General features: G+C 37.0%; 1 protein-coding gene and 1 pseudogene across 3 annotated transcripts; one reads left to right on the top strand and one right to left on the bottom strand.

Annotated features, from left to right (window-relative positions):
- The first annotated feature begins 2,224 nt into the window (after positions 1–2,224).
- Positions 2,225–7,181, top strand: LOC104724850 (putative disease resistance protein At5g45510). Of its 2 annotated transcripts, none has more exons than XM_010443401.2 (3): positions 2,225–2,551; positions 2,799–6,571; positions 6,832–7,181. In XM_010443401.2, exons 1-3 carry the CDS (start codon positions 2,524–2,526, stop codon positions 6,877–6,879), a joined length of 3,849 nt encoding a protein of 1,282 aa, XP_010441703.2. In that variant the 5' UTR covers positions 2,225–2,523; the 3' UTR covers positions 6,880–7,181. The 2 variants fall into 2 exon arrangements, with proteins under 2 accessions (XP_010441703.2, XP_010441704.2); XM_010443402.3 differs by having other exon boundaries at positions 6,748–7,181.
- Positions 7,138–11,212, bottom strand: LOC104724849 (uncharacterized; annotated as a pseudogene). Its single transcript, XR_015572294.1, has 2 exons — positions 11,143–11,212; positions 7,138–10,518 (listed from the first exon to the last, which is right to left on the bottom strand). The product of XR_015572294.1 is annotated as an uncharacterized LOC104724849 (transcript).
- Positions 11,213–11,341: the final 129 nt, after the last annotated feature.

Below are 11,341 nucleotides of genomic sequence, written 5' to 3'. Positions count from 1 at the left end.
CTGTTATTGGAGGTGAATCCAGAGAAAACTGTACAATTCCAGGATGAATGATTTTCTGGGAAGTAATTGTCACAACTATGCGAGTGAAAACAAAACACAAGAGAATACCAAATTGTGATTTGTAGGGTCAGCAATATAAAAACTTATTATGACAATATTTATGTATTTTTTTTTCTAACTATTGAATCACAAATGACCGGTCCATTAACCGATTTCTCCATTCGTAGGAAGCGGAATTCAATCTCTGATATAATGATGCTTTCTACAACTAGACTTACCACTGACCACTGCACTAATGTCACTTGACATTTATTGATTTTTTTGATATCAAAATATTTTGTTTTAAAAGCTTTTGCAGCCTTAATAGTTCACTCATAAAACTGTGTAGTAAATGCGGTACTCTTAGCAGTTTGTTTTTTGTATTGCTAATTCTTTTGTTATCTGATATATTTTGGTATTGTTATCTATTTATATTTAAAAAACTCATACATTTATATATTACTAATCGGACCTATAAATATTTTACCAATTGCTTTTGACAAGATCACAATTTAAGTTGTTAGAAAAGGTAACAATAATATATATTTATTCTTAAAAATTGTTTTTGGTATTTTATAGTTTTAAAAATCTACTTAGGAAAAAGTATGAATTTTGTATTAAAATAATAATATTTTTACATATCATTTTAAAACATTTAGTTGGGAAGACTTTTGAATGCAATAAGAACTCATTAATAATTGTCGTTTAGTCTTGACATGAATATTGAATCATCACCATTATCCATTTATGATAGGCACGTCGACATGGATAATCATGTGTTGATTACTTCCAAGTTTATATCACTATCTAATATTAATATTAGTTTTAACCATTATGCAACATCGTCCTACCATTGCGCATGGAAAGCTTGCAGTGCTGTACATTATAGAGTTTTTAAATAAATATTCTACTATGAAATTACACATTAATCAAGAGTAACGTGATTTCTAGCTGTTAAACTTTGCACGACTTTTGACTGGTTAAATACAAGACCAACTCGTTTTAATTTATTAAAGTCTTTTTTTTACTAAGTCTCTGCAGCGACCTCCTCTGATCACTTGAACAACAAATAAATGAAAGCAATGAAAAAACTAATAGCCAAACAATAAAGAAAGACCCAAAAATCAATGGATTCTTTATTGCAACTTGCAAATAAAACGAAATCTATTCTAGTCTAGTTGGCCAGGTAATTTGTCTCTATATATTTTCCTATTTTTATTAGTTGTCATTTATACTGTTTCACACAAATAAAAAAAAATAGATAAATATTATATTATACTCTAGTTTGACTACTAAAATTTTAAAGTATTTAATATTTAATTCATTTAATAAAAAGTAAATAAAAATAATTTTTAACTAAAAATAACTTTAAAAACGTAAAAAATAATGAAAATGAAACAAAAATTTAAGCTTAAAACTACAAAACAAAGGAAATTTTATTTATTTATAAAAGTTCCCTAATAGTACATGTTTTAAGAGAAACCAATACTATCGTTTTTAAAAGATAAGATAGATATATTTGTATTTGAGAGATCATGGACAAAAAAATAATGATTAATCATAGATTTGTTTCAGCGAAAACTGTATATATTTTACCAATGATAATAATTAAAATGGTCAAGAAATCAATATTGGAGGTGTAATATTTACAAAGCTAACAAAAAAAATATGGGGGGGGGGGGAATCAATGAATTGGTTATATAAAAAGAAAATTTTGTTTTCTAATTCAATATCTTTATGAAAAATCAGTTTAATATATATATATATATATATATATATATTCTATTGAAGTTATGTCATTTGTATTAAAAAATGTTGGTCGACTTTACAAACTTATATATTATGTGCTTATATATAATATATATATATATATATATATATATATATATTTATTTAAGCAATGTTGTTAGAAGTTTAATCCTAATATTACGTGGCATATTACAAAAATATCATTATATTTTAATTAATATAATAACTAACAAAATTAAGAAAAATTTATATTGGTTAATAAAATATTAAAGTAATATTTTTGAAATTATTTAATGAAATTATTTAACAGATTCCATTTATTGTTTCAGAAATCTTATAAAACAATAAGAAACTATTTAGAACAATTTTACAACTTAATTTTATTAATAAATTAAAATTAAATATTTGTATCTCTAAATTGTTTAATAATTATTTTGGGGGAATCCCTTTAGTTATTTTTGATTGATTAGTATTAAATTAAGCAAAAGTGAAAACAAAATTGTTGATATAAATTATCAACTAACTGTGCTTTTTTTTTTTTTTTTAAACTTAACAAAATTGTTGTTACTCAATCATCACAAAGTTTTTAAATATATATATTACTAAAGGAAATTATTGGAAACTGAAGAGCAAAAGAGAGATGAAGAGCAAAAGAAAAGGAGAGATTGAGAGGTTGACTTCGCCTTTGTAGAGAGAAGGCAAAGGGCTCGCTCCGGCCAACAGAATCTGATCATCATGGCGGTTACGTTTGCTGGTTTGCCAGGTTAGTTAGTGTTTCTTTCCTTCTCCTAAGCCCTCACCATGATTTTAATTAAACTTAGCATCCGAATTGATTTTGCACTATCTGTCTTCTTTGCTGCTTTAAACTTAGCATCCGAATTAGTGTATACTGAAAGAACACTGAGATTTAGGATTAGTGTTTGATTTTGAGTTTGGTAAAGAAATTTGAAAAATTTGGGATTTGAGAAAAAAGAGGGATCTAATGCAGTTTGTTTGGGTTTCCTCATCAGATGGGAATGATCCAGAGTTGCAACATGAGATGAATGATGAGAAACTGCGTAACAACATAGTGGAAGTTCTGAAAAGAGATGGTCCTCAGAGAGTTTTGCTGTCTGGTAAAGCTGGGACCGGGAAGACAAGGCTGGCAAATATTGTGGGAGAGCATGTCATCAAGACCGGCTTGTGCTTTCTGACCATCTGCTTGCATCTCAACAGGAAGTTTAAGGATGAATGGTCGCTCTACGAGAACATAGCTTCTCAGCTATGTGTTTACTCTGATTTTGAAGAGACTGAATTGGATGATAATGATGAGGACGAGGAGGATGAGAAGGAACTCAAAGACTCTGATTTGAAGAAGAAGATATTTGACGAAATCGTTAAGCAGAGAAAAGAGATCGACGAAAAGATCGAGGATGAGAGATTGGAGGAGGCTGCAAAGGCCAATAAGGATGCTGGAAACAAGGCTGCGGGTAAAAAAAAAGATAAAGCAACTGAAGCAGAGACGACGCTGCCAGCTGAGGGTGCCAAGAAAGATACGCCGTCTTCAGGAAAGCCATGTATTCTATTGATTCTTGATGACGAAGGAAACCAAACCAGTGAAGAGGTGGTGATGAATACAATGGGGCTTTGGAAGTTTCTTGTTGATGATATCCTTGAAGATGTCAACCGTCTCAAGATTCTTGTTACGAAAGGAGGCGAGGAGCCTACAAAGGCTGCTGTTGTTGGTGACCCAAAGAGTGAGAATGGAAGTGAAGGGAAAGAGGGAGCAAAGAGTGAGAGTGGAAGTGAAGAGAAAGATGGAGAAAAGAGTGAGAGTGAAAGTGAAGAGAACGATGAAGCAAAGAGTGAGAGTGAAAGTGGAGAGCAAGAGGAAGCAGAGAGTGAGAATGGAAGTGAAGAGCAAGATGGAGCAAAGAGTGAGAATACAATAACTGAAGGGCTAGAGGGAGCAAAGAGTGAGAATACAATAACTGAAGGGCTAGAGGGAGCAAAGAGTGAGAATATAACTGAAGGGCTAGAGAGAGCAAAGAGTGAGAATATAACTGAAATGCTAGAGGGAGCAAAGAGAGACAGCGAAATTGTGCCAGATGAGGGTACTCAGTCACTGGAAAAAGATAACAAGGGGGAAAAAACGGACCAAGCCGCGGAGAACGTACAAGATACAAAGCGTGATGGGGAAAGTGGCCAGTCTACTAAAGATGTGTCGCTGGCAGCTACAAATTCCTATGACGATCTAATCAATTTCCATACCACGGATGTCTCAGATGAATTACGTAACTCAATCCATGAGACTAACCTGCAGAATTTTTTTATGGTTCTTCTCACAAAAGACTACGTGGAGACTTTTGCAGACTACATATCTAAGATTGTGAGCAAAAGCAAGAATTCGCCAGCTGCAATCGTCGTGCTAGCCAAGTCCCTAAAGTTGATTATTCTAAGCAAAAAATGTTCGAGCACAGAAGATTATACGGTATTAAAAAAAAAGATAGACGAGTTTCTCTCAACTGATCGGTCTAATTCACCCGATTTATGTTCTGCTTCTGAGAGCGCTGTCAATCCAATCTTGTATCTTGCATATGTGCTGTTGAAAACCTATGATACATCAAAGGGTGCCATCTTGGATTGTTTTTGGCATAGCTTGGACTTCTTTAAGCAATGTGGATGTGTTTACTACCGTGACCTGATCACACAATGGATGCTTGAAGGCTACTTTGATCCTGTTAGGTCAGTCGAAAAGGCGTACCAGGAAGGTCATTCTATCTTGATGGATCTTATAAACCGCGGAATGCTGAAGATACAAGAAAACAATGTGGTGGTACCAGAGATGGCGATGATCAGTTTAATTGATCCTCGACGTGGAGGCCATTTCGGGAGATCTCGACTTGGATTTTCTAGGGTCTATGGTGGTCACAAGGAAAAAGGTATTGGGAAAATCACCCAGATAGATGATATGATTAAAACCGTGCAAGCAAAGAAAGGAGACAAGGTTACAACGATTCTGGTTGGTGGAGATCGTCTGCGTCGTGAAAATCCTAAAACGTACTTCGAGAATCTGAAAGAGCTTGAAGTACTTGGTCTTTTTGAACCCACGCTAGAACCTCTTATCCCGTCTTTTAAGGATCATCTCAAACTCCTCCGAGTTCTTGTAATCAGGGACTGTGATCTACTGGACAGTATTGAAGAGCTTCAGACTCTTACAAAGCTGAATACTCTCGAAGTTTCTGGTGCTAGCTCCCTGAAGGAAATCAGTCCTGATTTCTTCAAGGCATTTCTTGAACTTCAAAGTCTTCACCTCTCCGGGCTTAAGATCACATCTTCCCCTCCCAGCATTTCTGATTTGACCCAACTTCATTGTCTCATCATCAAGGACTGCCATTTATTGGAAGATCTGCCAAACATACAGGAGCTAGTGAATCTTGAGGTTGTTGATGTCTCTGGTGCTCGTGGACTTCAGACTTGTTTCGACAACCAAAAAGGTGACAAGAAAAACAAAAGCAAAAACAAAAACTTTTACCTTCTTAAAAAACTTCAGCTCCTTGACTTCTCGGAGAGCCAAATAGAGCGTCTGCCAATATTCCAGGACTCTGCGGTGGGCGAGAAGCTTCACTTATTGACTAGGCTCTTGTTGCGCAATTGTACCAAATTGAGAAGATTGCCTAGTTTGAAGCCCTTGTCAGGTCTCCAAATTCTTGATCTTTCCGGCACTACGAGCTTAGTGGAAATGCTTGAAGTGTGCTTCGAGGATAAGCCTGAACTCAAAACTCTCAATCTCTCAGGAACTAATCTTAGCGAGTTGGCTACCACCATCGATGAGCTGTCCAGTCTCAATGAACTTCTCCTACAGAATTGCATCAACCTAGATGCTATCCCAAACATCCAGAAACTCAAAAATCTCGAAGTCATTGATGTTTCCGGCAGTAGCAAGCTGGAGAAGATTGAGGGATCATTTGAGGACATGTTTTACCTACGTGAAGTGAATCTGTTTGGAACCAAAGTGGAGACGACACCAGAGTTGCCAAAGGAGAGCAAGATCCATTGTGTAAAGAGTATTATTCTTGCAGATGGAAGGCTTTTTGAAGGTAAGGATTGGGACGAAGTAAGGAACAAAATGTCAAGTGAGATATCTGAGAATCCTAGCTCCTCTGATGCAGCAGTTGTTACATCCCCAGAAATCTTAGAAGAAACAAGAGAGATTCAACCAGCTGAACCACGCGCCAGTGATTGTACTGAGATGGGAGATGCCACGCGCAAGGAACGTCTTCTCCAAGTCCCCACAGAGAGGGCTCTATATAAGAAGACACTAACATCACTTGTTGATTCCGAAAGTCCACAGGAAGTCATGGAGATCAATGAAACTAATAAGCTGGATGATGGCGCACTAGCTAAGGCTGAGTTTGTGTCTTTTGTGGACTGTACTCCTACAAGGTTCACATCTATCTTTAACAAGACCAAAGTGGTGAAAGGTTGCTGGCTAAGGATGTGCTTTGACATAAAAGACCTTTTCTCTGATGTGACTGAGGAAAATTTGAAATCATTGGAGACTTTGTCCATTACAAATCTTCTATCATTGGAGACAATAAGCTGTGCTGGTAGCTTGGAGAATCTAAAAAACCTAAGCTTAGATTGCTGCCCGAAAATCAAAACGATTTTCTCAGAGATGCCTACCAGCCTACAAGTCCTGAATATAAAGCATTGTCAGAACCTGGAGAAAGTTGTTGAAGGAGTCGAAGTGTCATCTCACGATAATTTGACAGTGAAACGTGACAAGTGCCCTAACTTCGGAGTAAGTTACATCTTTTCTACTCTATCACCTCTCCAATGAACATATAAGACCATCAATGCCTGTCTTTTCTTTTTCTTTTAGTTTTTCATAAGAAAAACAGTTCTAGCAGAAGAGGAAACTTGGAAAGTCCAAAATGTCAAAAATTTAGTTGCATCATATTTTCTCTCCTTTTGCAGGTCGTATCTGCTTGAGTCGTCTTTGCACCAAATCTTGTCTCTTTTCAACTTCATCTTAGCATTTTACACCGCGTGTATTTGCAGGACTACGTTATGGTTGAACATAGTGATGCATTACCACCACAAGAATGAAGATCATCAAAGGAGCTGGAGCAAGATCAACTTACCAAAGTTCTAAGCATCATGATCGTAGCCTTTAATCATTTTCGTACTTGTTCTGCGTGTGTCTGAAGCTTTGCGTGTTGAATAACAACCGGCTTTGAAATATCATCTTACCGGGTTTTTTATTTACTGTTTTCTGTTTCTGTTTTAAGATATATCCTGCAGTAAAATCCCAGGCATAGTGTGTTGTGATCTTGTCTGGGGTGAATAAGACCCTTGTTTTGATTGTTTATTCTTTTCTCAAACATTATATTTATTTCTGTTTGAACGTTCTTGTGATTCTATGGCTTTAGGATAACAATTTAATTACAATGCGAATGTCCGAACGTGTATTTTATTTATTCAGGGTGTATAGACACATCATCCCTAAAGATGTTGCAAAGGCTCTTGCCATTATATGCAGCTTCTCTTCACATGTTTGGTGATATATGTTGCTTCCTCCAGACTCCATTACCATCTGTGGGACAGAATGAGATTTTTGGGCATTTATATTTCTCAAGCAGTGTCATTTTTGGAAACAGTGCTTGCAGATCTTTCCACTCAACCTTGAATTCATGCAGATACTTCAAACGCAAGATCTGAACGGTCCATTGGTTTTCTGCAGTTGGAAGAAGTCCATCACTGATTCGGCTAAGCTTTCCTCCTTTGATGGAGAGCTTTGCAAGTTTGTCTAGGTTTTTGGGATTTAACCAACTTGGAGGGTCTTTTTCAGGGAAACATTCTAGCTCCAACTTCTTCAAACTACAAGGAAGTTTAGAGGTACCATCTATTCCTTCATCCTCTTGCCATCCTCCTCCCCATTTCTTGGTTTGGTTTCCAAATGCCTTGAACAGTTTTGCTTTACTTGATGTTGATTTCCTGGATGGTGATGCTGTTTCATGAATCTCTTCCGCCGTTGCATTGTCATTTTTCAGATCATCTGGCTTCTTGTGGTTCAGATCTTTTGATTTACCAAACTTAATGGTTTTGTGTGACTTCTGAGTCTTTGCTTCTCCATCATCAAGCTTCTTTAAATCATCTCCGTTCTTTACTCCCTCTCTATTTTCCTGCACTTGGCTAATTTCTCTGTCATCATCTGCCTTGCTCTGGATTGTGTCTTTCGATTTTTGTGGTGGGTTCGTCTTCTCATCTCCCTCGGTAACCTTGTCTGGTTTTGAGCTCTCTGCTTTTACCTCATTTGTCTTCTTACCTTCATTTAGATCAGCGTTCCCTTTGTTTCCATCTCTTTTCTCCTGAACTTTACTGTTTTCATTGTGATCATCCTGGGAAGGACTGGGCTTATTAACTCCTTCAACACCATTGTTTGGTTTTGAGCTCTCTGCTTCTACCTCATCATGTTTCGTTTCTTCTTTTGGATCAACCTTCCCTTTGTCTCCATCTCCTTCCTTTCCCACTTTGGTTTCATCATCTGTCTTGTTCTGGATCGTATCTTTGGATTCTTGTGGTGGACTTGTCTTCTCATCTCCCTCAACAACTTTGCCTGATTTAGATTTCGTTGCTTCTACCTCATCTCGCTTCTTTCCTTCTAGATCAGCCTTCCCTTTGTCTCCATCTTTTTCCTTTTTTACTTTGCTTTCATCACCTGGCTTCTTCTGGCTAGTCTCTGTTGCCTCTTGGGAAGGACTTGTCTTCTTTTCTTCCTTGACAACTTCTGATTTCGATGTCTCTGCTTCATCGTGCTTCTTTCCTTTTTCCAGATCAGCCTCTTCATTTTTTTCACTTCCTTTCTTACTAATAACTCCATCTTCTCGCTTACCCGTTTCTTCTATCTCTTCTTCCTGTACTTGGTCTTGTTCCATCATGTCTTTGAGTTTCTTCTCTGTTTCAGGACTTCCTTGGTTCTCCTTCTCATCTACTTCATTAGTTTCTTCTTCACTCTTTTCTCCTTCTTGGCCATCTTGACGAAATCGAAACCCCCACGAAATTTTCAGACTCTCAAGTTGCTTGAGGCCTGTCAACGACTGCATCAGACTTTCCACCGTGAAAGAATTTTTGTTTACAGTTATGCTAAGCTTCCTCAGATTCAGCAGGTGTTTAACTGCACAATCATTCTCATGATCCGATTCACTAATCACAAATCCTTTCAGAACTTGTAATCTTGAGAGTTTTGCAATCCCCTTAGGCATGCGGTCTAGCATATAACACTCTGATACATCCAAGTAAATCAGTTTCTCAAATAAGCCTATATCGCTAGGAAGAACCTCAAGATTGTAGCATGCTTTAAGATCCAATATCACTAACTCCGGGAGTGCGCAAATCGAATTTTCGAGCTTTTCTATCCTCGAGATCCCTTGAAAACTTGCAAGCCTCAGATTCTTGAGATACTTCATGTTCTTTTTAAGAAACTCTGTGCTCTCAACTTCAATGTGGCGTTTAGCGGTCCTCTCCCATCTTCCCAAATAAAGCACTCTAAGTGAATTCATTAAGGGAAACCACTTGAATGTGAAATCAGGGTACCGTTCAGATGAATTGAAAACTGTCTTCAGGTTTTGTGGTTTCATTGCTGATGCTTTTGCCTCTCTTAGCAACGAGGAACCTTTTACTAGGCAGACCTTTTCTTTTAATGATTTTTCCATGACAAGCTTCCCTTTGTGGCTGTAGAGTTCAAATAGATGTACAGATTTGGCTAAGTATATAACTGCAGAATGCACATGAGGCTCCATCCTATAACTACGTGGTATTAGTTTCCTCTCGTCTTGGAACTGCTCAACTAATCTTTGTCTTGAGAAATCATCAAGAACTCTGGTTACTGAGTTTTCAGAATCATCACAGTCGATGAAACCTTCTCCGATCCACCAATACATTCCTTTCAACCTCTTTGTTTTCCGGGAACACGGCGAAGGACAGCAAGCATAGCTTCTGAGGGAAGTCAAGTCCTTCAAATTTCTCCACAACTTCTTCAAAAGCTGAGGAACATTTGAAATCTTCTTCAGCAAAGTGGAGGCCAGGCAAGTATATGTCATTCCCGGTCTCATTGATCTCATCATTTTCCTCAGCGGTTTGAGAATCTGTGATGCTTGTCCCTCTGGATGATTGTTTGTGGAGCAATGATGGGATCTGACACTTTAGAGTGAAGACTTTTCTTCTGATTTCTTTAAGATCGTGAGAGCGGGACCTGATTGAATCCGTCTTCTGTAGTATTGCTCTTAACTTAGCTGAACGAAGATCAAGCTCCAATGACTTGCTCATATTGGTTTGAAACTCAGTCAAGTTCCTAAATGCAGTTATCATCTGAAGAATGTCACTCTGCAGTTTCCGGATAGCGAGGTCTGCATCTTCTTGATCTTCGTCAATGTTTCGCATCATTCTTCTGCTTCCACCTTGACTGCCTCCACTGTCGCTTGCATGGTATGAAGCCTCTTTCTTCATCTTACCAATTTTTTTAACTCTTTCTCTGACCCGAACCCACCAAGATTGTCTCTTCTCCTCAGTTATTTCGCTTACTTGTTCATTTTTGTTACCAGTAGCTTTCTTGGGTGCAGGAGGTATATCACTTAGCTGATTCTGTAACTCAGATAGGAATTTGATAATCTTATCGATGTTACATTGTTGCTGCGTCATCATCAGAATGCTAACTACGTTTGATGTGTAGAGTCAGTACCTGTTCTTCTAAAGCGAGACAAAACAGAGAGTCAATTGAGTTAGTTTAAGTTGACAACTGCAGACCTAACAGTTAATGTGTCAGCCATGTGACTATTTGAAGAACCAAACCAAAGGTCTCAATTCAAGCATTATGTCAAGGAAATAGTGACAAATTAACCCGATGAAGCGAACCAAAATGAAGACTGTTCTTATACTAACTATTATGAAAGTTCGGATCTCATTCAAGCATAAGAAAATGGTGAAAAACTAATCGGACAAAGCAAAACTAAGACTGTACATGTTAGTAACCATTATGAAAAGACTAGAGAAAGTTGCATACATGTTGGTAACCATTATGTAAAAGACTAGAGAAAGTTGCATACATGTTGGTAACCATTATGTAAAAGACTAGAGAAAAGTTGCATATGGTGTTTATATAAAGAAACAAGGATCATGATCCTAAGTTATGTGGTCTACATATATTTTTCCTATGCAAAACTCGAATTTAGTTGCCTAATAATTTTGCAGGTGAAAAGAGTGTAATGTTGTTTCCAACAATCAAACATACTATATAATAGTAATAAAGAAACCAAATAAATTAATTTTAAAAAGCTTTAATTTCCGAGAAGAACAGGCAGAAAAACATCGTACCTTTGATTATAAAAGTCTGTCTACGGAAAAGATGTCATTCAAGTATTTTATCGAACCCCTTGTGAGCAATCCTTTGTTTCTGATTAAAAAAAGAACTCTTCCTTTTTTTTTTATAACATGTAGAGAAACTTCTCATAGACATCGAACAAAGACAGAGGAAAAGCATTACACTGTTCTTTGCTTTCTCATTAGGCCAAGA

This window comes from Camelina sativa, chromosome 11 (genome assembly GCF_030686135.1).
Source record: "Camelina sativa cultivar CO46 ecotype springtype chromosome 11, ASM3068613v1".
Lineage (NCBI taxonomy): Eukaryota > Viridiplantae > Streptophyta > Magnoliopsida > Brassicales > Brassicaceae > Camelina > Camelina sativa.
The sequence above is the reverse complement of the archived record's forward strand: the minus strand, read 5'-3'. Positions and strand labels throughout refer to the sequence as shown.

Excerpts from the sequence above, each read along its gene's own strand:
- LOC104724850 (XM_010443401.2), top strand. The coding sequence starts at position 2,524 with ATGGCGGTTACGTTTGCTGGTTTGCCAG. Across the intron at positions 2,552-2,798 it reads TACGTTTGCTGGTTTGCCAG|ATGGGAATGATCCAGAGTTG; the intron begins GTTAGTTAGTGT and ends TTTCCTCATCAG. Across the intron at positions 6,572-6,831 it reads ACAAGTGCCCTAACTTCGGA|GACTACGTTATGGTTGAACA; the intron begins GTAAGTTACATC and ends GTGTATTTGCAG.